The sequence below is a fragment of the Labrus mixtus genome, chromosome 1 (genome assembly GCF_963584025.1).
Source record: "Labrus mixtus chromosome 1, fLabMix1.1, whole genome shotgun sequence".
Lineage (NCBI taxonomy): Eukaryota > Metazoa > Chordata > Actinopteri > Labriformes > Labridae > Labrus > Labrus mixtus.
Genome location: NC_083612.1, coordinates 8,913,271 through 8,934,062, shown reverse-complemented (window position 1 = coordinate 8,934,062; position 20,792 = coordinate 8,913,271). Strand labels below are relative to the sequence as shown.

Genomic DNA, 20,792 nt, shown 5'->3' with positions numbered 1-20,792 from the left:
AATCTTTGTGTCACTGTAAAAACCTTGCAACTGTGTGTGCAACACAAAAAACCTCCAACCATTTAGGAACAGGTATCATATGTGGAAGGTAATAAAACCTTTGCCCTCTACCGTCTGCTCTCTCTCTTTAAAAGAACAGAGACAATGAACTATGAGGTCAACTACCATAGAGGTTAGGACTGTCTTGAGCTAAGGGCACCTCATAGCTGAGCTCAGCACAAATCTAACACACTCTTTATTGTTTGGGTTCAGGCATCAAGGTCCCAGTTGCTGTGAAGCCTGTAATACCATCAACTGCTCATCCAACCTCTGCAGCTGTCACTTCATCAATCACCTCAAGCCCTGCTTCCTCCACAACCCCCCTAAAGACCACGACCACCACAGCAGCATCCTCCAACCCTCTGCAGACTGCTTCTACCGCTAAATTCACCACCTCTATCCCTGCAGTGAGCACACACACATCATCTAAGTCACCATCTGTGCCTGAAGAGCAACCACATCCAACCACCGTCGCCCCCTCTGCAGCTCCTGAGCTCTCTACAACAGTAGGACCCCCTTCTTCACCAACAGCGCCCCCTGCAGTCAGGCCAGAGGTGGATGAGCCTCTCTCTACTGTTAGGGAAACAGAAGCCTCGGCCACAACTGTAGCAAGTGCAACATTAAGGACAACTGGAGCAGTTAGCTCTACAAGTAACCCCTTTGCTCCCAGTACATTCAGAACAAGCAGCGCTCCCTACGCCATCACAGCACTGCTCTGGGTCACCTCATCCACAAAGCCAGACTTCCTAGAGCCACTCTACACCACCACTTCCACAACCTTGCAGCCATCTGCAGCACCTACCACAAGCACCATTCCAAGACCAACCACCATCACTGCTTCCCCTCCTGTTGTCCTACACCCAACCAAAGACACTACAGAGGCTACAACTCCATCAGCAGCAGTTACTCCAATTGCAACCACTACTAGTCCAAGACCTGAGCCAGTCTCGCAGACATCTGGAATTACTGAAAGGACTACTATACCCAGTGCATCTACTACTGCATCCATAGACACCAGCACCAAGCCTGTCACAGTGGAGCAACCTCCCCCAACAACTACACTTATCCCCGCAAGCACAGTCTCCACAACCTCTTCACCACTCCCAATGTCAACACCTGTAGAAACAGAAAGTGTGCCATTACCCGCAGTCACCTCAGTGAAAACCACAGAATCTGTCACACCAGTTGCACTTTTCCCGACAAGTAGACCAACAGCGTACATAAGTCCAGAGGCAACATCACCACCTGTCACAACAGAGAAGATTCATCAGACAACTTCAACTGAACTGACAACTTCTTCAACGACTGTTCCCGAGTCTCCAACATCAAGCACAATCCACGCAGCACCAACTACAACTGCTCCTACTTCAGCAGCTACAGACTGGAGAACAACGACGACAAAGAAAGCGACCACACTTGAATCCACTGTATCTGAGATACCTGCAACTACCAGAACAACGACTGAACTGCCAACTTTAGAGATCACAGGCACCACAACCTCTTCTGCATCCACCACCACAACCTACTCTGAGAGAACATCCTGGTCAGCTGCTGTCCCCACAACAGAGAAAACCACAACTCCAAGAGCTCCAGAGGTTTCAGAATTGTCCAGTGTGTCCGTAAGTTCCACTGTTACAACGAAACCAACTTCTACACCAGTGTCTCTTCCACAAACCACTGCTGCACCACTTTCACCAACAACGGAAAGCTCCACCCATACTACGTCTACCACTCAGACATCTGAGCAGTGGCGTCCTTCCCACTGGGAGACCTCCTCCATCCCTGGCTACAGTCCTACAATGAAGACTAAACCAGAGATCACTTCTGAAACTGGCTTCCACTTTGTCACATCCATTAAAACTACAGAAATGTCTGGCCTTCCTGTAACATCCAAAGTGGTTCCCACCTCTGCTACATCATCTGCTGCCACATCAGCCACCACCAGAACTACAATTTCCCCAGAAATCTTAGAAATTCCTGCCACCACAACCAATACACTGGTCACACACCATCCTCCACCCGGTATTCCTGAGACACTTCTCACCACTGTCTCCACAGGAGCCCCACCAGGTGTCGTTACCACCACTCCCGGACCTGTAATCGTACAGCCCATTACAGAGACAACACATACACCAACCAGCAGAGAGGAGTTGCAAACAAGATCCACTGCTGAGCCACCTCCATCTTGGTCTCAGCTGCAGACAACTACTTCCACCGCAGCTCCAAGGACGACGACTATCCAGGATAAAGTCACCACTCGGTTGGTATCCACTGCAAGAGTTTCACCTGCTACAACGACTACCACCAGCACTCAGATGACCACCATCAGAACAACCCCAAGAGTTCCTGTGACAGCAAGAGTTACCCCAAGGTCAACCATCAGGCCAATCACTGCAAGGGTTACTATAGCAACGAGGCCACCAACAGAAGCTACCAGATCAACCACTATTGTCCCTATAACTGACGCACCAAGCCCTGGCACAACAACCACGTCAAGAGTCCCGTCTACAACACCTGCAGAGTCTGTAACAACAGAAAGAGCAGACACTACCATATCAACTACCATAGCAACTACCATAACCTCTCCAATGCCTGTTCCTCCTGAAACAACAGCTACAGCTACTACAGCTATCCCTACGGTGACCACCAGAGAGTCATCAACATCTGAGAAAACCATAACAATAAAAGACACTGACATGTCACCATCCACTTCCAAAGCTGTTACACCGCCACCTGAAACACCGATTTCCACCCAGAAGCCTGGTGTGCCCACTCCCTCTACAACTTCAGTCCCAGCAGCCTCCTCAGGAAGGACAACTGAGCAGGACACAGTGGATCATACCACTCCAAGTGCAACAACACCTGCTGCTCTGACGTCGCCTCATTCACCAACAGAAACAACCAGACACACCACAGAGAGGACAATACCCATGGCTGTATCACCAACAAGGATGTGCACTGTAGGTATACTTGTTATACATTAACATAATTTGCTGTAATCTCTACTTTTAAGTATTTGTCAAAACCCCAAGATGCAAATTTTTGCTAATTATGGTTTCATTACAAGTACAGTAGACCATAAAGCAGGGCATGCTTTAATTTGTGACCACCTATAATTTACAAGTCATTCGCATGGTGACCTGATAACAAGGATAGAGATGTAGAAATGCAAATCTAATCCTTGTCTATAAACAATCTGTTTAAAAACCATAAAAGCCAAGGTCGCAGTGGACAAAATGCCAAACTTAGGTCTTCAGAATTGTACTCCATAAGTTGATTGGTGATGAAATGGTGGTATTTCTGCTTCTTTTATTTTAACACTGTGAAGGAATCATGTAGAAATTCTGCTCACTGAGGTAGGCCGGTGAGAAAAACATGTATCCCATAGCAGGAATCTACATTCTGATAATGCAGTTTATTTCTATATTTAGGAGTTAGTCCCTATATCACATCTTCTATTATACCATGCACCCTTGATTTTCAGCTTTTTATTGGTTTCTTTTTAGCCTCCGTATGCTGAGATTGTCGATGAATGCACAAAGTACATCTGCGTCAACAACCAGCTTGTCCTGTTCAACAAATCCCAGAGCTGCCCCTTCACTTCTGACCCTCCGAACTGTGGCCTGCTCGGCTTTGCCATACTGGTCAATGGAGACAAGTGCTGCCCTAAGTGGGACTGTCCATGTGAGGAAAACTATTTTTGAATTTCTATTAACAGTTACTTCAAGTTTCAAGCTTGGACATAGAGTGACAATGAGCAACCCCCTGATTTTGTATTTCACCTGAGCGATGATATCCCCCTTGGTTGTATCTCTGTGTGATTTCATTAACCTTTTCCTGATTTTGAGTGTTCTCCCTCCTTTTTTTCAGGTCGCTGCTCAATGTTTCCAGATCTGAATGTGATCACGTTTGATGGGAACAGTGTTGCAATCTACAAGGCTGCCTCATATGTGGTGACCCAGCTGCCCAATGAGACTGTCAGCATCCTGGTTCAGGAGTGTCCTGCCGACTCTGATTCACCTGTGAGTCAATATCTAACTTAGCAGATTTCAATGTAAGTCACTGACTTTTCTGCCATTGATTTTGACCAGATGTTCTTCTTTTCTGAAGCTCCTCTGGAATTTCACCAACCTGTGTCTGGTGGCGCTCAACATCACCCACAACTCTAACCACATCATCATCAACAGGCTGCAGAGGAGGGTAAAGGAAACACTTTTTAGGAGTTTTATATGCTCCTGTTACAGATCAGGATAACATGCGTTTGTTGTTTTCCCTCAGCTTTATGTCAATGCTCGGTATGCCAAGCCTCGCTTCAAAAAGTTTGGCTTTGAGATATACGACACCGGCAACATGTACCTGATCCGCAGCCCGGCCGGTCTCAAGCTGCAGTGGTACCACAGCACCGGCATGATGGTGATCGACACTGAAGGCTCAAGCAACAAGCTTCCCACCATGGGCCTCTGTGGTAAGAGCAGCCAAACTCCTACTCCCTGCACAATTTCCCCAGTATCAGTTCTCTTTCTAACCCTAACCCTAACCTCTGTGTTTATAAAAACATAAATTTCCTTTCATGAGGGCGAGCTATATACTGTAGAACAGATAAGCCTGGGGTTTTTTTGGATCCAGAGTTGACCATATTTGGAGAGTATGTGGAGTAGGAAAGAAGCCAGTGGATGCTTATTAGTTGTGCTAACATATTAAAACTAGAATTCACTCACTAAAAAAATTGGAGCAAGGAGTTCTTAGTTGGTCTGCAAGTGCTATAAAAGTCAGAGTAAGACACTTCTGATATTTGCTTGGAAAAACTCACCAAAAGTCACCAACAAAACAAACAAAACCGAGCGTTTCGAGTTCATTGAGCTAGCTGAGGTGACACCTAGCATGCAGCTAGTAGCACCTTCTTCTGTCTTAAAGCAGCCATGCCCCTAACTATACCAGGCTTTAACATGTTTGATTTAGCTGTAAAGTTGAGCCTTTCTTTTTTAGACTCAAAGTGAAATTACTCACTTTTTATCTCTGCCCCAAGTGGCCAGTTAAGGAATTGCATTTTTTGACACTTCCAACTTGTCTTCATTTTTGTCCCCTGGGGTTGGCTGTTGGCTTGATAGTACAGAAACAAGTGAGCTAAAATGTAACATTTGTAAGACCATATTTTAAAGGTAAAATGTTACTTTCAGTTATTTGTGAGTTTGTAAAACTGATATGTAGGGTTACAGCAGCATCATGTGAAAGCAAGTTAATTTTTTTACTTTAACTTTGAACTCTGTAAATGAGCACAAAACCCCCCTCACACTCTCCTCAGGTTTCTGTGACGGGGACCCAACAAATGACCTGACCATGGCAAACGGCACAACAGTGGGTGTAAATGAAGATCCGGCTCTTTTCATCGACAGCTGGCAGGTTCCCAACACCACCAGCTACATCAGCCACAGCCGCCGCCGAGAGCACAACTGCTCCACGAGCGACTGCTCCAGCTGCCTCAGCATGCTGCAAAAGAACGCCTTTTCTCCCTGCCATGCCTTTGTATGTGAACCATTGAATCATTAGTTAGTGTTCAGAATATTAATGTTGTTCTCTTATGTAAGCAAAAGATTTTGACAGTTGAATTAAAAGACATAGGCTGTAGAACTACTGGTATAACCTGTACTGGGAAATGAGCAGTGATGATTTATGAAGCATCCAATGATGGAAACTTCTAGTGTAAGCTAATGTTGTAAAATGTTATTGTCTCTTTGTTTCTAGGTCCCACCAAGCACATTCTGTGAGGTTTGGGTACGGGACGCGGAGTATGTCAACAACCAGTGTGTGGCCCTGGCTGCTTACGTGGCCTCTTGCCACAAATTCAACATCTGCATCGAGTGGAGGAGTCCAGATTACTGCCGTAAGATTTCTAGAAGCCTTTTTAAACAATCAGCTACTTTTAGCTTCTCTGAGTTCGTTATTTTTTTTACTGCCAGATCTAAGGGTGGTGGAAGATGTGTCCACACACTAAAGCCTGGCTCAGACTGCAGGATAATCAGGCCGGTTTGAGGTCCGCGTCTCCCCAGATTTTCTTCAACCAAAAGTTTTTGCCTCTCTGCACAATGCATTAAAATCTCAAATTGAACCCCCAGACCCATTGTTTGGATGAGCTCGTTCCTCCACCAGGCACGATAATCTTTGTAAAATCCTGTAGTATGTGACGCGCCATGATTTTCATATCTTGCAGCGTGAGCATTCTTCAGATAATGCTGTGTTAAGTGTGTTTGACCTGATTTCAAAATCGGATAGGATTTTAAAACTCCTGTAGAGTGAGCCAGGCTTTACTCAACGGCGAGAAAACGTCACTTGACATGTTGTGATTAATGAAACTTTTTGGGGGGGCTGTGTCTGCAATTTGTCAACACTGTGACATAAAGGGTCTCAAGTCTGACTCACCAGCATCTCGATGAGATACGATACACTTTATTGTCCCCTTGAGGAGATTTGTCTTGGACTCACAGTGCCTCCACTGACTTTATTCTGGTAGATTTTCTTAAAAACTTCATCAAATTCAAGCCATGACAGTGTGACCGTCAGCCAGCAAGACTACACAGAAATCACCCAAAGTTAACATTATTCACAACTGTGCTTCTCGTTTGACGATTTGAAATTCTTCTGTAAAAGATGCATCTCACAAGGAACTGGAATCACATGAGGCCAACACCACTAATTATTCACAATGCAATATAATACCATGAAGGCAGATCCAGCTCTGAGCTCTGTACGCCACCACACGTGTACCAGGTTTAACGTCTTAAACAAAGTTTTGTGTTTGAAGCACTGACATGTTTGTTTTCTCTTCCTGCAGCCTTCCTGTGTCCCGACACTCTGAGATATCAGGCATGTCTTCCCACCTGCACGTCTCAGTCCTGCCCAAACCACGACTATGACTCAGACCCAGACCAGTGTTCAGGCCTGACGGAGGGCTGCGTCTGCCCGGAGGGAACTCTCCTCCATCGGCCGTACTCCGCCCTCTGCATCTCACCTGAGAAGTGTGGTAAGACATGAGTACCTGTCTGCACTACAGAGCAGGAGGTCTGGAACTGTTCGAAATAATAACTTGTCCTTAATCCCAAAAGCTAATTTCTATAATCTAAAATAGTGTCTCTTTGTGTGCATGCTATTTGTTTGTGTGTGTGTGTTTGCAGCCTGCACTGACAGCTCAGGTGTTCCTCATGCACACGGTGAGATCTGGAAAGCCTCGAAGGACGCCTGCTGCATGTACCGCTGCGACAACGACACCATCGTTCCCATTGAGTACAACTGTTCCAACGTAGCCGCCCCCGTGTGCCAAAGAGCAGGAGAGGTGATCATCAGCCTCGCTGACGACACCAGCTGCTGCCCACGGAGAGTCTGCGGTAAGACCAACAAGGATCCCTGAGCATGGTCTCATTTAAGCAAGCATCTGAATCTTACAACTTTCCTTTTTCTGTGATTATTAATTATTAGATTAAGATTATTAATCACTGGTGTGACTCTGCAGTGTGTAACCAGAGTCTGTGTGAGCTGCTCCCTCCTGAGTGTAAGTACGGGGAGAAACTGGTGTCGTACTACAGACAGGACTCGTGCTGCCCGGACTACGTGTGCGGTGAGTTTATCTCTTTATCATTAAACCCTCTGAACAGTAGAGCGATGGCGCCTCTTTACTGTACTGTCACTTTCACTGTATTAAGAGTTAATCAGCTGATACCAGCACAAAGATTTTGTGTCTTCAGAAATTGAATCACTGCCACGATAACTTCTGCTTCACAGCTGGAAGATTGCATTTATATTCTACATTTTAACTTCCTCCCTGTCCTTACATTTATTGATTGATAGTTTAATTGGCCAATTTTCCTGAATGTGAGCTGATTCAAACACAAACTTAACGGAGGTCTTCTAACTCTACAGCTCGCTCTTGTCCTTGTGCATCATAGGGGGAAAACATAAAACAAATCATGAAGGTGTATTGGCTTCTGTTGCTCCAGCATTAATGCTTATGTAAGCTTTCTCTATCCAACCTGCAGCTTCGTTTTAAAAATAAACAATGTCTGTGTGTGTGTGTGTGTGTGTGTGTGTGTGTGTGTGTGTGTGTGTGTGTGTGTGTGTGTTACAGAGTGTGATCCCGACCTCTGCGAGTCCGATATTCCCGCCTGCAGAGAGGACCAGACTGTGATCGCCACCCGAGCCGACGGCAGCTGCTGCCTCGCCCACATCTGCAGTCAGTCTGAAAACTCAGCAGCTGAAATGCTGTCTTCTACGTCTTAATAATCTTTCAGTAAATGATAAGATCAGCGTGATGTATGAAGTGTGTATGTCTCTGCAGTGTGTTCTTCCTGTGCGGAGACGCCTCCTCGCTGTCAGGATGGCGAGGTGCTGACGGTGGACGGTAACACCACAGACCACTGCTGCCCCGCCTACCAGTGTGGTAAGAGCACATTATGTTCTTATGTAATATATTAACAGACAGCAAACACACTTTGAATATATACATGATGACATTATGTGCCTGTGTGTGTGTGTGTGTGTTTGTGTGTGTTTTCAGTGTGTGAGCCCTACAGGTGTCCTCAGCTGACTTGTCCTGTCGGGATGTCGGTGTCGTCCGTCTCCACTCCGGGTCGCTGCTGTCCCAGCCAATCATGTGGTACGACGAGTAGAGCCAGCTACAACAGGAACATTTGAAATGAATTTAAAGTCACAGCTACATCAGATGGAGATTAAGATCCACAGTAACATAAGATTTGGTTATAATAGGTTTAAGTTTTTTTTTTTTAAGAATTAATTAACCCTGTATTAACATGTTTGGTTTATGGTCATAGAATGGTTTATTTGTAGCTGACATGTGTGGAGTAGAAAATAAATTCATAATTCATGTTTGGTGTTTTTCAGAGTGTTCCTGTGAAAAGATCACCTCCCCAAAATGCGGCCTGGTACGAAATCATTTTTTGTATTGTTTTGACAGTTTTGAAGAGTTCATTTGCAAAAGCAGATAAACCCGTTTTATACATTTTTATAAAACTCTTCTTCAGATAGAATCACTCAAACTGTAGTTAGGTGGCTCTGACCCAGTTTCCAATATGCTTTATTGGGTTTTTGCACCAAAACGGAGTATAAGATCAGAAAACAGCAACTTCTTAGGCTCTCGGCGCATTTTTTCCAGAACAGCGTTTATCTGTTTTTGCAAATGAAATCTTAATTTCTTCATATTTAATGTGTTTGGAACTTATCTGATGTAATGGCTGCTCGAACTTTGAGAGTCTCAGAGCTTTAAAAAATAAATTAAACAAAATATGCCGACATAAAAAACTTTATTCATTCCAAAAAGGTTGAGATCTCAATGATACTAAAAGGAAAACATCATTTTATTCTTCTTGTCCATTTATAATAGTTCCTTATTCTCTGTGTGTTTTATGTGTGTGTCTGTGTTTGCTCTACTTGTTTTTGATTTGGTTCTTTTTTGTGTTCTGCAGGGAGAGGCTGCACAGCTGGACCGAGCCTTCCTGTCCGACCCTCAGAACCAGTGTGCCTGCAAAAGATACAAGTGTGGTGAGTGCTGCAGACGAGGGGAACTGCTTCAAGTTTGAGATGAGAAAACTCAGACTTAGAGTTGCTTTGTTTCATAGCTACTACACATTTTATCGTAATAATAATGATGAGCTTCATATTTTATTGTAAACATGAAAATTGATTCACAATTTAAAGCTGCTATGAGTAGTGTTTTAGGTGGTTATGAAGCAGGCTGAATGTAATGCTGACATCTCTGTATGACCTCAAAAAGCAAAAGAAATCATCAGCTGCAAGATTGATTATTTCTATTTCTATCTACTGCTGCTGGGGGGCAACTTTTTTTTTTTTTAGCACTGTAAAGATCCTCGATGAGTGATATATTTGAGTGTTAAAAGAAAGCAGGGGGAGATTTTGGTTTAAAAAATACTACCTCCATATGTACAGGATAAAATCCGCAAAGAGAGAACACATACTGGTGTGTCCACAGGGGGCGCCAAAACCGACACTCAAACCAAAAGATCTTCATAGGAGCACAAAATGCACAAACACATGAGTTGTTGAGAGAGCAACAAAAGCAGAAAAATAAAGAAATTTCACAGATTTTTGCTCAGGTTACCAAAAAGCTTAAATTTAAATTAGGAAAGCAAAACAATTTGAAGCCCTATTCACTGTGACCTCCTTCCTGCTTCTGTTTATGTGTGTGTGTGTGTGTGTGTGTGTGTATGTGTGTGTGTGTGTGTGTGTGTGTGTGTGTGTGTGTGTGTGTGTGTGTGTGTGTCCAGTGCGTGAGGCGGTGTGTGTGTTTGGAGAGCGAAGCGTGTTGCGGCCGGGTCAGACTCTGGTGGAGCACGATGAGGACGGATTGTGTCACAGCAGGCAGTGCAGCCGCAGCCTCGACCCGGCGAGCGGCTTCCACCTGCTACGCACCAGCAGCATCAACTGCTCCGCCCACTGCCGACCAGTAAGACCACCACACACACACACCCACACACCAGTACAACTTTTTCCCTTGCTGCCCTTTGAACCTGGATCTTGAACTAATTCCATGTATTCGTCCTTTCAAACAAATCTGATTTAGCAAAGATACAAAACATGTCTCATTTTATACAACATGAGCATCTAATCTTAGTTTATTCTAATTTACCGTTTTTTCCCGTCATGCAGCTTGCATTTGAACCTGATGACTTGACGTATGTTTCAGAATCAGATGTACATCCCCCCGAAGGATCAGTCGACGTGCTGCGGAGTGTGTAAGAATATTTCCTGCCTCTATGAACATGAGAATGGGACAGCAGTTCTCTATAAGGTAAGAATTCAGCTACAAATTAACCAAAAACTAGTAACAATGACTATTTCACATATTTTCTTAAATACCTCACACATCCTGTAACTTCAACAATGCTTGTATGGATCCCTCACAGCACTGCGTAGCTGCTACAGTCTGTTGTTGATATTTATGGTGTCGATGTGTTGTTGTTTTTTTTTAGCCGGGGAGGTCGTGGGTTTCAAACTGCATGAAGTTCGACTGCACTGACACTTTATCTGGACCCACACTCATCTCCTACTCCTTCAGCTGCCCGCCTTTTAATGAAACAGAGTGTATGAAGGTGAGCATACAGAAACACACACATGAAAAAACGTACATAATGCACAAAGCACGAGTACACCACGGGCGGCTGTGGCTCAGTGGTCTCTTAACCGGAAGGTCGGAGGTTCGATCCCCAGCTCCATGCAGCCACATGTCTGATGTGTCCTTGGGCAAGACATTTAACCTCAAGTTGCTCCCGCTCTTGGTCGGCGGTGAATGAATGTGTGTGAAGGGATTGGTTAAATACTGAGGGATGAGAGCAGCAGGCCGTCCCCACCAATGAGATAAGAGAGCTCAGGAGCTCCCAGGAAGCTTTTTTCCAGATACAGAAAACAGTGAGGTTTCAATAAATAAACATTTACATATCAAATGTGTGATGGTTGGTTTATTGTAAGTCAAGTATAAAGATGAGTTCAGACAAAGTTAAAAAAAAACAAAAAAAACAGTTATTTTAAAGCATACTGTATATCCAGGACGCTCAAAATGTAAATTTCCAACACATTGAATATTTTCACAAAATCCCATTCCTCAGGGCCTTCTCTGAGGGTCTCACACTATGACGGTTATCTTTATCGCTGTGTTAAAACTTTGACTCTTCTCTGCACTCAGATCGGTGGAACTGTCGTAAGTTATATGGACGGATGCTGCAAGACATGTGAGTATCTGATCTGAGTGTAGTGGCCATAAATGTAGCTAGTGTCGCTCTGTAGGCTGCAGCTGACACTGAAGAGTGCACTCATCTGCCGCTCAACATGTTTCCAACATGTTTGCCCTTCAGTTGGTCTGTTTCAGTCCAAAATAAAATCATGCACATTGTCAGGGCTGGATCCCAGTTCTCATAATCTGTCTGCTGTTTATTCAGATTCGGGAGATCTGTCAGCGTGCTTCTCAGTGAAATCAGAACAAAATGTCAACAGAAAACGTCTCTGACGTGTCACTGAGAAGCGTCTGATTGAATGCAAAGTGGGTTTATGGGTTTATGTGCTGCAGCTTACCATCATTCATGTACCAATCCCACCAGGTACTGGATTCTCTCTGTTCCCTTTCCCCACTAGCCCCCTGACTCCCACAGTTAACACAAACTGTGAACGAGGTACATAAAAACAACAAGGCTTGTCAGTGCCATTGTTGATATTCAACAATGTACTCCCTCAAAAAACATCAACAAAATGACGACACAGGAAAGTCTCACTAAAACATTTCCCCCCCCTGCAGAACAGTCCTCTCAACTGCTGCCTCATTTCAGGTCTTTGAGAAATAAAATCAGTAGAAATTCATTCAAAAACTCCTCAGAAATGATATTTGTTGCAGGCATAGCAGTCACCCCTCTTCTTGGAGCTGTTAACTTGGTTGTGTCCACCCCCTTTTTTCATGCAAAATGTTTCCTTAAAATTATGTTTTAAAGGACCATTGACGGTTTATAGAATAATTGCATTCTTAAAAAGGAGTGGGTGACACAAACCTTTTCTTGTAGGCCAAAAATGCTGACACACTTGAGAGGACAGGGACAAGAAATTTACCCCCCTGCCCCTCCCCGTGGATCACATGGATTATAAATCCACCACAGTTACTGTAAACTCTTCCCCCCACCCCCCATTTAGCACTGTCTGGGCAGTGCATTGTTGATTGCCAACAATGTACTGTTGGTAGTGGCCCAGTAGTCGGGCTTAGATGTCTGTATGTGTCTGTAGATTCTGGTGTGGGTGTGCGGGATCTTTTCTTCAAAACATGTAGCTGCTGTAGAGGATCTGCATGCTGCATGCTGCAGCGCTGCCTGGCCACCAGAGGGAGCTGTGTGGGAAACTGAAGCTGCTCTGTGAGGCATTTAACCGTCAAAGTATCAACAGTGCAGACACCTAAACAAACGTCTGGACAAATATTTAGAAACACTCAGATAATAGGTAATGGAAGTCAGATGCGAATATAATAAAGGTTTGAAAAGTGATTTACTCAAGCAAATGTACTACCCCATAGAGAATTGAATCTAGTACAAGATTATTTGAATAAAGTACTTAAGTGTGATCATCACAATTGTATTAAATATGATAAGAAAAAGAAGTCATTGTGCAGTAAAATAATTCTTAACTGAACGTGTTTCTAAGGAATTTTAATGGTCACATATTATGCTAAACACGTTTCTCTAACACTAATATGTGTCTCTAGTCCATCTACAAACCCCCCAATTATGCGAAAAGTCCATCCTCTGCATCTTTTAACTGCTCCACTTTTCAGAAAATGTGTGCTCAAACAGGCCGTTTGGAGATTTTCCCTTCATGACATCACAAAGGGCAGTAACCCCTCCCCCAGGTGGGTGACACTCCCACAGCTAGGTGTTTGTTCTGCCCTCTGAGTCTGCCTTCTCACCGTAAACAATAGGACATAGAGCGAGAAAGCCTGAGACACCCAAGCCCTTCCAGAGAGGGGGCGTGGTCAGACACAGCTCATTTACATTTAAAGCTACAAACACAGAAACAGTCTGTTCTGAGCAGGGCTGAAATAGAGGGGTTTATAGACATGATCAAATACAGGATCAGAGTGGATTTAGAACAAGAAACTTCACACACATGTTTTGAGGAGCTCTGAGACTTATTGAAACTTGTTGAAAAGGAGGATAATATGTGACCTTTAATATTGAATAACAATAAATGCCACACACTGCAGCTTTAACTTTTTTCTAATTTGTTTTTGTTTATTTGTTTACATGTGGCACAAAGGTTGACGGAGCATGTGAGCTGAAACTGTCTTTTGTTGTTTAAAAAATGTTTGATTTTTGTTTCACGTCTTTTTGTTCTCACGATAAATACTTCTCATCTTCTTCAAGCATCTCATCAGCCCTAAATGTTTTTTAATACTTTTGTTATCGCTCTCAGAAGATGCTTGATTTGACATTTATTGCTTACCAGGAAGCTTCCTCCTTTGTTACTTTCTGATTAAAGACCTTTCCTTAATCATTTCTTGGCTCTTTTTCTTCTCACTAATTCATCCACTAAAACAGCTTGACAGCTTGGGCATGATCTGCAGCATTTGTCCTTCCCAGGACAAATACACCTTGGTGTTTGCTGTGTCTTCTAAATGCAGCAATTTCCATGTTTTGTTTGCAAATTTGTACGTCAACTTTGTTGCTTTTGTTGTTTATTTGATTTGTTGTCACATGACCAGGCAAAGAAGACGGGAAGTCTTGTCAGAAGGTCACAGTGAGGATGACGATCAGAAAGAACGACTGTCGCAGCAACAGGCCGGTATGTTTGTATCTGATATGAAATCAAGCTGGTCCTTTTTATTCAATTTTGAACAAACATGAAAAACTTCACTACAACATTTGTACAGCTTCTGTTATAATACCAACCACAAAGGGCAAACTTAATACATAACAAATCAGACATTGCAAATTCAGCTAATCTTGTGCTGAGATGAGGGTTCTGCAGGATTTTTTAAATCTTGTAATCTGAAGAGCAGCAAACTTCAGGAACATTGTAGAGCAATATGTTGCCCTTAGCAGACATTTTAAAAAGAAATAAAGAACAATACAGATATAATAAGTCAAGTCAGCTTACAGTAGCTGGGATAATAAAATACAACAGCTTTTTTGCTGGGCTTACATAGTTAAACAATAAGGACAGCTGACGTATATATAATGTTACAAAGGGAGAGCAGTGTATCATCTGCATAATGATTCAACCTGAAATCTGACACATTAAGGGACACGTTTCCAATCTCTCTTGTAACCCCCACTGGAGAGACCAGAGGATGAGCTGCCAGTATGAACAGTGTAGAGGTGATTGGGCAGCTCTAGCTCAAGAAAAACAAAGTTAGAAATACCAAAAATGTGGATTTAACTTGACTTCAGGTAAATTTAAAAAAGTATGTATTGGACCTGTTATGATTGATAATGAATTAACTCTTACTGCCTCACTGCTTCTTTTCTGCTACCAAGCTTTAGCTATCTTCTGTACCGACTCTCTGTGTCCTGCAGGTGAACATCGTGTCATGTGATGGAAAGTGTCCGTCTGCCAGCATCTACAACTACAACATCAACACATACGCTCGCTTCTGCAAGTGCTGCAGGGAGACGGGGCTGCAGCGGCGCTCCGTGCAACTTTACTGTAGCAGCAATTCAACGTGGGTCAGCTACACGATCCAGGAGCCGACAGACTGCTCCTGCCAATGGTCCTAAACACATACACACGCAAACACACACATATATACACACACACTGTTTATAGTTACATGCAGTTAAACTGTAAGATATTGGAGAGGAAGAAAAGAAACATTGAACAGCCATGTTGCTTTAAAGGGTTCAGAGTGTGAAAAACTGAGCTGTGATTGGCAGGAGTGCATGACTGACTGGTTCTTGATCTAACAGTCGTGGGTCCTGCTGCCTCTGCTGGCAGGTAGGTGGTATTGTGGTGTAAACAATGGGTCGTTTTTACTCAGCAGGCAGCTGGAGATCCTTTGATATTAACCTCCCTAGTGAAATTAAAAAAAGGGTCACAAAGATAAGATAGCGGCCTACTTATGTATTTTTTTATACAGCACTTGGTTGTTATGACGTTCAGCAGATTTCTTGCTGATGATGTCCGATAAAAATCAGATTCAGATTATTTAAGTTGTTGGTAACACTTAAAATGAAGGAAATAATATTCACCATTGACTAATTGCTTATTATCATGCTAATTAGTAGCATGGTGCAGTGGTTAGCGCTGTTCCCTCACAGCAAGGAGATTCTCTGAGTGGAGTTTGCATGTTCTCCCCTTGCATGAGTGGGTACTCGGCTTCCTCCCACAGTCCAAAGACATGCTCATTAGGTTAATTGGAGACTCTAAAATTGTCAGTAGGTGTGAATGTGATTGTGGCTGGTTGTCGTCTCTGTATGTCAGCCCTGTTATTGACAGGTGAACAGTCCAGGGTGTAGCCCGCCTTTCGCCAAATGACAGCTGGGATCGGCTCCAGGTACTAGTAATTGTTTAATAATGACTAATAAGCAGCTAGCATGCTACTAATTAGCATGCTAATAAGCAACTAGTTCATGTTGAATATGTTGACCTTTATTTAAAGTGTTACCAAGTCGTTTAATGTGCTCATAATACTTAACTATTATCAAACTTATAATTGACACATTTAGAAACACGCTGCAGATTGAGCTCAGATGTTTTACTTTCCTGCCACTCCTCCACGTACCTGCCAGCCGTTAAAGAAAATGTCTAGCAGAGTCAAAGAGTAAGAGGCGATATTTTGTGTGGGAACTTGGTGTTTATTGGCTGAGAAGTGAAAGATTTGAAAATGATTTTTTTGTGAAACAGACGATCCCTTCAGAGAGTCGCATGGTGACCCTGAACCGCGTGCGTTGTGCCGTCTTTTTGTAAATAACTTTCTTTACTGTCTTTGAGAAATCATTTGAAATGTAAAATTCTTCTATTTTTCACTTCTAGAGAGGTAACGATCAACTGTACACAGAGTAATCTGAAATGTACTTTTACATAATCAATACTAGCAAAGCTTTATTCGTTGATTGACTTCCAGCTGTATGTGGAGCACTTTATTTATTTATTGGAGTTTGATAGAGCACAGCCGTTCTGATTTTGTAAACAAAGAGAGGACATCTTTTTTTTCTCTCTTGTTGGGTCACAAAGAAAACAAACAGATGCAACACGATCCCGGGAAATATTCGACACATGTTTCTCTGTCAACAAACATTTGTTAATGTTAATCCCACTTTGATAGTAAAGAGGATTTGTATCATACAAATGTACATTTGCATTTTCAATAAATATTTTCTTTGGAAAACTGAGCGTCTTTGTTTATTAGGCAGCAGGACCGTGTGCAGTAGAGATGAGGATTTTTCTGCTCTTGAGCGTCAAAAGGAAACTGAATGTAGCTTTAAAAGGTCACTCTCTGCACTTGTCATAAGTTTGACCATCCTTTCTACATTTTGTTTTTCATGAGTAATTCAAACTAAAGAAGAAGAGTTTTCACATAAGGCACCCACAACTTTAAACGCAAAATATGTCAATTCCGCCACAAGGGGGCTCTCAATCAAAGCAATAAGAAAAGATGACATTGAGGCATCTTAAAATGCCGCTAGTACTCTACCAATCAGACATGTTCAGCATGCAAGCTGCCCATAAAAAGTTCCTGTAACTTCAGAAAGTACTGCCCCTGAATATGAACTTTTTAGGGGTAAAACAATCATCCCAGAAACATAATTAAGACCAAAACTTAGAAACACATTCAGAAGTAATGCATTAAAGATCACATATTATTCTCCTTTTCAACAAGTTTAAATAAGTCTCAGAGCTCCTCAAAACATGTGTGTGAAGTTTCTTGTTCTAAATCCACTCTGATCCTGTATTTGATCATGTCTATAAACCCCTCTATTTCAGCCCTGCTCAGAACAGGCTGTTTCTGTGTCTGTACCTTTAAATATGTAAATGAGCTGTGTCTGACCACGCCCCCTCTCTGGAAGGGCTTGGGTGTCTCGGTGCTTTCTCGCGCCATGTCCTATTGTTTACGGTGAGAAGGCAGACTCAGAGGGCAGAACAAACACCTAGCTGTGGGAGTGTCACCCACCTGGGGGAGGGGTTACTGCCCTTTGTGATGTCATGAAGGGAACATCTCCAAATGGCCTGTTGAGCACACATTAAGCACACATTTTCTGAAAAATGGAGCAGGAAAAAGACAGAAAGGATGGACTTTTCTCATGGTGAAGTGTATTTTGCATAATATGTGAATTTTAAGTGAGAGGACTTTTGTTTTGAGAATAAAACTGATCAAATATTTACTTTGAAACATATCTTGGATTAATTGGATTTTTTTGTACTATAGTCATAGACAACATAAATATTTACTTTTGTTAACTTGTACATTTTAAAGACCTGCAGACATTCTGTCAACTGTTTTAATATAAACTGAAGATACAATTGAACATACATCTTTTATGTAAGATCTAAACAGCAGAATGAAATCAGTTCTCACAGTTGTCTTTATTATTAAAACTCTTGCTCAAACAGACTTCCGAGCAGATGTAAGAAAACAACACTACAGACCATTATGACCATATAAAAACACTTCAGTTACTTCTCTAATTTCACAAACTCAGTGTTCAGTATCAATCAAATACTAAACCAGATGTATGAGCAATGGATATTCAGAGGAAGTGAGATCTGTAAATGTGCCCTCCTCTCGTGTCTCAGACTCCAGACGGACTGACTGGTCTGAACACACGGCCGATTACATGCTGCTACATGTCGACATGGGTAGACGGAAAAATGATACTGAGCAGTGAACCCACAAAATCCAGGGATTTCTAGCAGACATGTAAGCCTGACCACCACCGTTTATGCACGATTCTGTTGAGGAGACTGCAAAGAACTCATATTGTAAAGTGGTGTTAGGAAGAGTGCCGAGTGTACTCCAGTTCAGATTTGTGTTTCAAAGCTTGAGCTGTTGGGAACATTATGAAGTAACAAGTACAAACATTTCATGACTTCACTTAAAGGTGCAATATGTAACTCTGACACCTAGTGTTTAAAATGGGTACTGCAGTCTAAATTCAAAACATTGTAGAGAGCTGTCTCCCCCCGCCCCCTCCTCTCTAGAGTCGATGCTCACGCAGGTCGCCATGTGGTGGACGCTGAAGCTTCAGTGTTTATCCAGCTCTGCATCGGTCTGTAAACCTTTCTGTGTTCTAACCTCTCTCCATTTTTCAAAAGCATCTCCAATATTGATCCTAGTTTGAGCACGTTTCTGCTCGTGGAGCTTATTAGAAACATGCAGAGGCTTTTTAGATCGGGTACAATCACTTCTATCTGAACCACTTCTCTTGCCTGCTTCCATCGCTGCAACACCTGTTGGTTTGACCTGATAACTGGTTTCATATCTGGCAAACAGAGGGGCGTCCAAAACGGCCGTGTGGGGGGTGCCTTAAAACCGCCTACCTTTTCAGGTCCAAACAAATCCATTCAGGACCAGAATCTAAAGTTAGAAGGAGGACATATTGGCTGCTGCATTGTTGTCAGAGAAGCCTTGAAAACCTTCTTGAAGTTTTCAAATCAGCTCCTAACTTAAACTCTGGTGCTTTTCTAGGGAGCCAATCCACTTGTATATTTTGCTTGATTCAATATTTAAGGACAAAATCAACTTGAATAACAATAATTATTTTTTGATGGTTGATTTGAACAGATGTCCCGCCACTGACTAGGCAGATAGCAAATCATACTTTAACACTATGAGGTGGCATCTGGGGTGACCAATTAGAGTTCAAGGAGGGCCTGGCCACCTCATACCACAACGCCCCTGGGTACTGTTTTAGCCTGAAGTGGAAGTCCAAAATAATTCACATGGGACATTTTCAACTAAACACAGTTTTCATTTTGGCTGAAGAATTAAAAGTAATCTAAAGCATAAGCAAAACAGCAAAGATATAGACTGAAAACAAGCCTGGATATTAACTGCAGGGCTGATGGGAGAAGTTGGAAGGCAGGGCAGGTCAGGTGAGGTGAGGGTAATTGTTGAATAGGAGTCACATAAGGTCAGGAGGGAGTCACAGGAGAATGAGCATGTGTCAGGGAACACAAAGCAAATATGAGAATGTGTGATGAAGAGTTGGCTGCAGCTCCTCTGAGAAGGGCACATAGTGATCTTCTGATGAGACCGTACGACTGTTGACGTCCTGCCCGCTGGACCTCTGCCGGAAGCTCTCTCTGATGTCACCAAACATTTCACAGAACCTGACTGATGCTTGTGTTGTTCTGTCAGTGTCAGACGCTGGATTAAATGAGTAACATTGTTATACAGCTGCAGTGACGTGCTTCTTGATGCTAGCCGATTTCTGGAGGAAGTTGTTCTGTTTTAATGAAATAAACCATCATATAATCTCTGAACTTCAATTGTGGTGGAAAATAACCAAAATCTCAGACTTTTTAGACATGAACATACAACTTAAAACTCCTGATTTTGCATTGGAGTGTCACCTGAGAGTCCCCGTTTGTTGTGTGTGCTGACTCTGAGGTTTGTTCGGGTGATGGTGTTGTTTCATGGGTGGGGTTAGAACGGGGTTGAGGGTCATCTGGCCCCTGGTAATCCTGTTACAACAGCTGCACTCTCTATCCCCAAACCTCGACTCTTTCACTGTCCACACCACACAGAGAGAATATTTGCTTCACTCTGCCGGACGTTCACTCGCTCGAAAGAAAGAACGATCTATCATCAGTCTTGATTGTTTTTAGGATCGTCACCAACATGCCCAGCCAGGAGCCAAGAGTTTCTCCTCAGCTTAACTCTGAGCTGTGCTGCAGATCCCAGCCAGAGAGAAATGCATCGTGGGTAAAGGCTCACAGTAACATCACTGGAAAGTGACTGTCAGATTGACAGGCTAAAAACAGCTGCAGAAACACACACACACATCAACACACACACACACACACACACACACACACACACACACACACACACACACACACACACACACACACACACACACGCTGTGGTTTTTAAGTGTAAGTGAAACACAAGTGAGGGGCCTGAAGGGGGGGAGTCACAAACTGAGTTTCCATCTTTGTCATGAAGTTCATCCTGCTGTTTTATTTTCTTGATGTATTAAATCTGAGGAGAGGTCAGAATAAAAAACATGAACGTTACATCATCACAAATCATTTCACAA

At 43.0% G+C, this 20,792-nt stretch overlaps 1 protein-coding gene across 1 annotated transcript in view; it reads left to right on the top strand.

Moving 5' to 3' along the window:
* Positions 1 to 16,918, top strand: part of otog (otogelin) — a 59,289-nt gene extending 42,371 nt beyond the window's left edge. Inside the window, exons 34-55 of the mRNA XM_061044141.1 lie at positions 253 to 2,999; positions 3,546 to 3,723; positions 3,910 to 4,061; positions 4,150 to 4,239; positions 4,318 to 4,504; positions 5,342 to 5,562; positions 5,782 to 5,920; positions 6,869 to 7,057; positions 7,209 to 7,418; positions 7,544 to 7,648; positions 8,156 to 8,260; positions 8,366 to 8,467; positions 8,585 to 8,683; positions 8,929 to 8,969; positions 9,510 to 9,585; positions 10,329 to 10,507; positions 10,748 to 10,852; positions 11,034 to 11,153; positions 11,744 to 11,789; positions 12,156 to 12,227; positions 14,294 to 14,373; positions 15,108 to 16,918. Coding sequence (XP_060900124.1) covers positions 253 to 2,999; positions 3,546 to 3,723; positions 3,910 to 4,061; positions 4,150 to 4,239; positions 4,318 to 4,504; positions 5,342 to 5,562; positions 5,782 to 5,920; positions 6,869 to 7,057; positions 7,209 to 7,418; positions 7,544 to 7,648; positions 8,156 to 8,260; positions 8,366 to 8,467; positions 8,585 to 8,683; positions 8,929 to 8,969; positions 9,510 to 9,585; positions 10,329 to 10,507; positions 10,748 to 10,852; positions 11,034 to 11,153; positions 11,744 to 11,789; positions 12,156 to 12,227; positions 14,294 to 14,373; positions 15,108 to 15,308 — 5,444 coding nt within the window. The 3' untranslated portion in view covers positions 15,309 to 16,918. The remainder of the gene's footprint in view (positions 1 to 252; positions 3,000 to 3,545; positions 3,724 to 3,909; positions 4,062 to 4,149; positions 4,240 to 4,317; positions 4,505 to 5,341; positions 5,563 to 5,781; positions 5,921 to 6,868; positions 7,058 to 7,208; positions 7,419 to 7,543; positions 7,649 to 8,155; positions 8,261 to 8,365; positions 8,468 to 8,584; positions 8,684 to 8,928; positions 8,970 to 9,509; positions 9,586 to 10,328; positions 10,508 to 10,747; positions 10,853 to 11,033; positions 11,154 to 11,743; positions 11,790 to 12,155; positions 12,228 to 14,293; positions 14,374 to 15,107) is intronic.
* Positions 16,919 to 20,792: the final 3,874 nt, after the last annotated feature.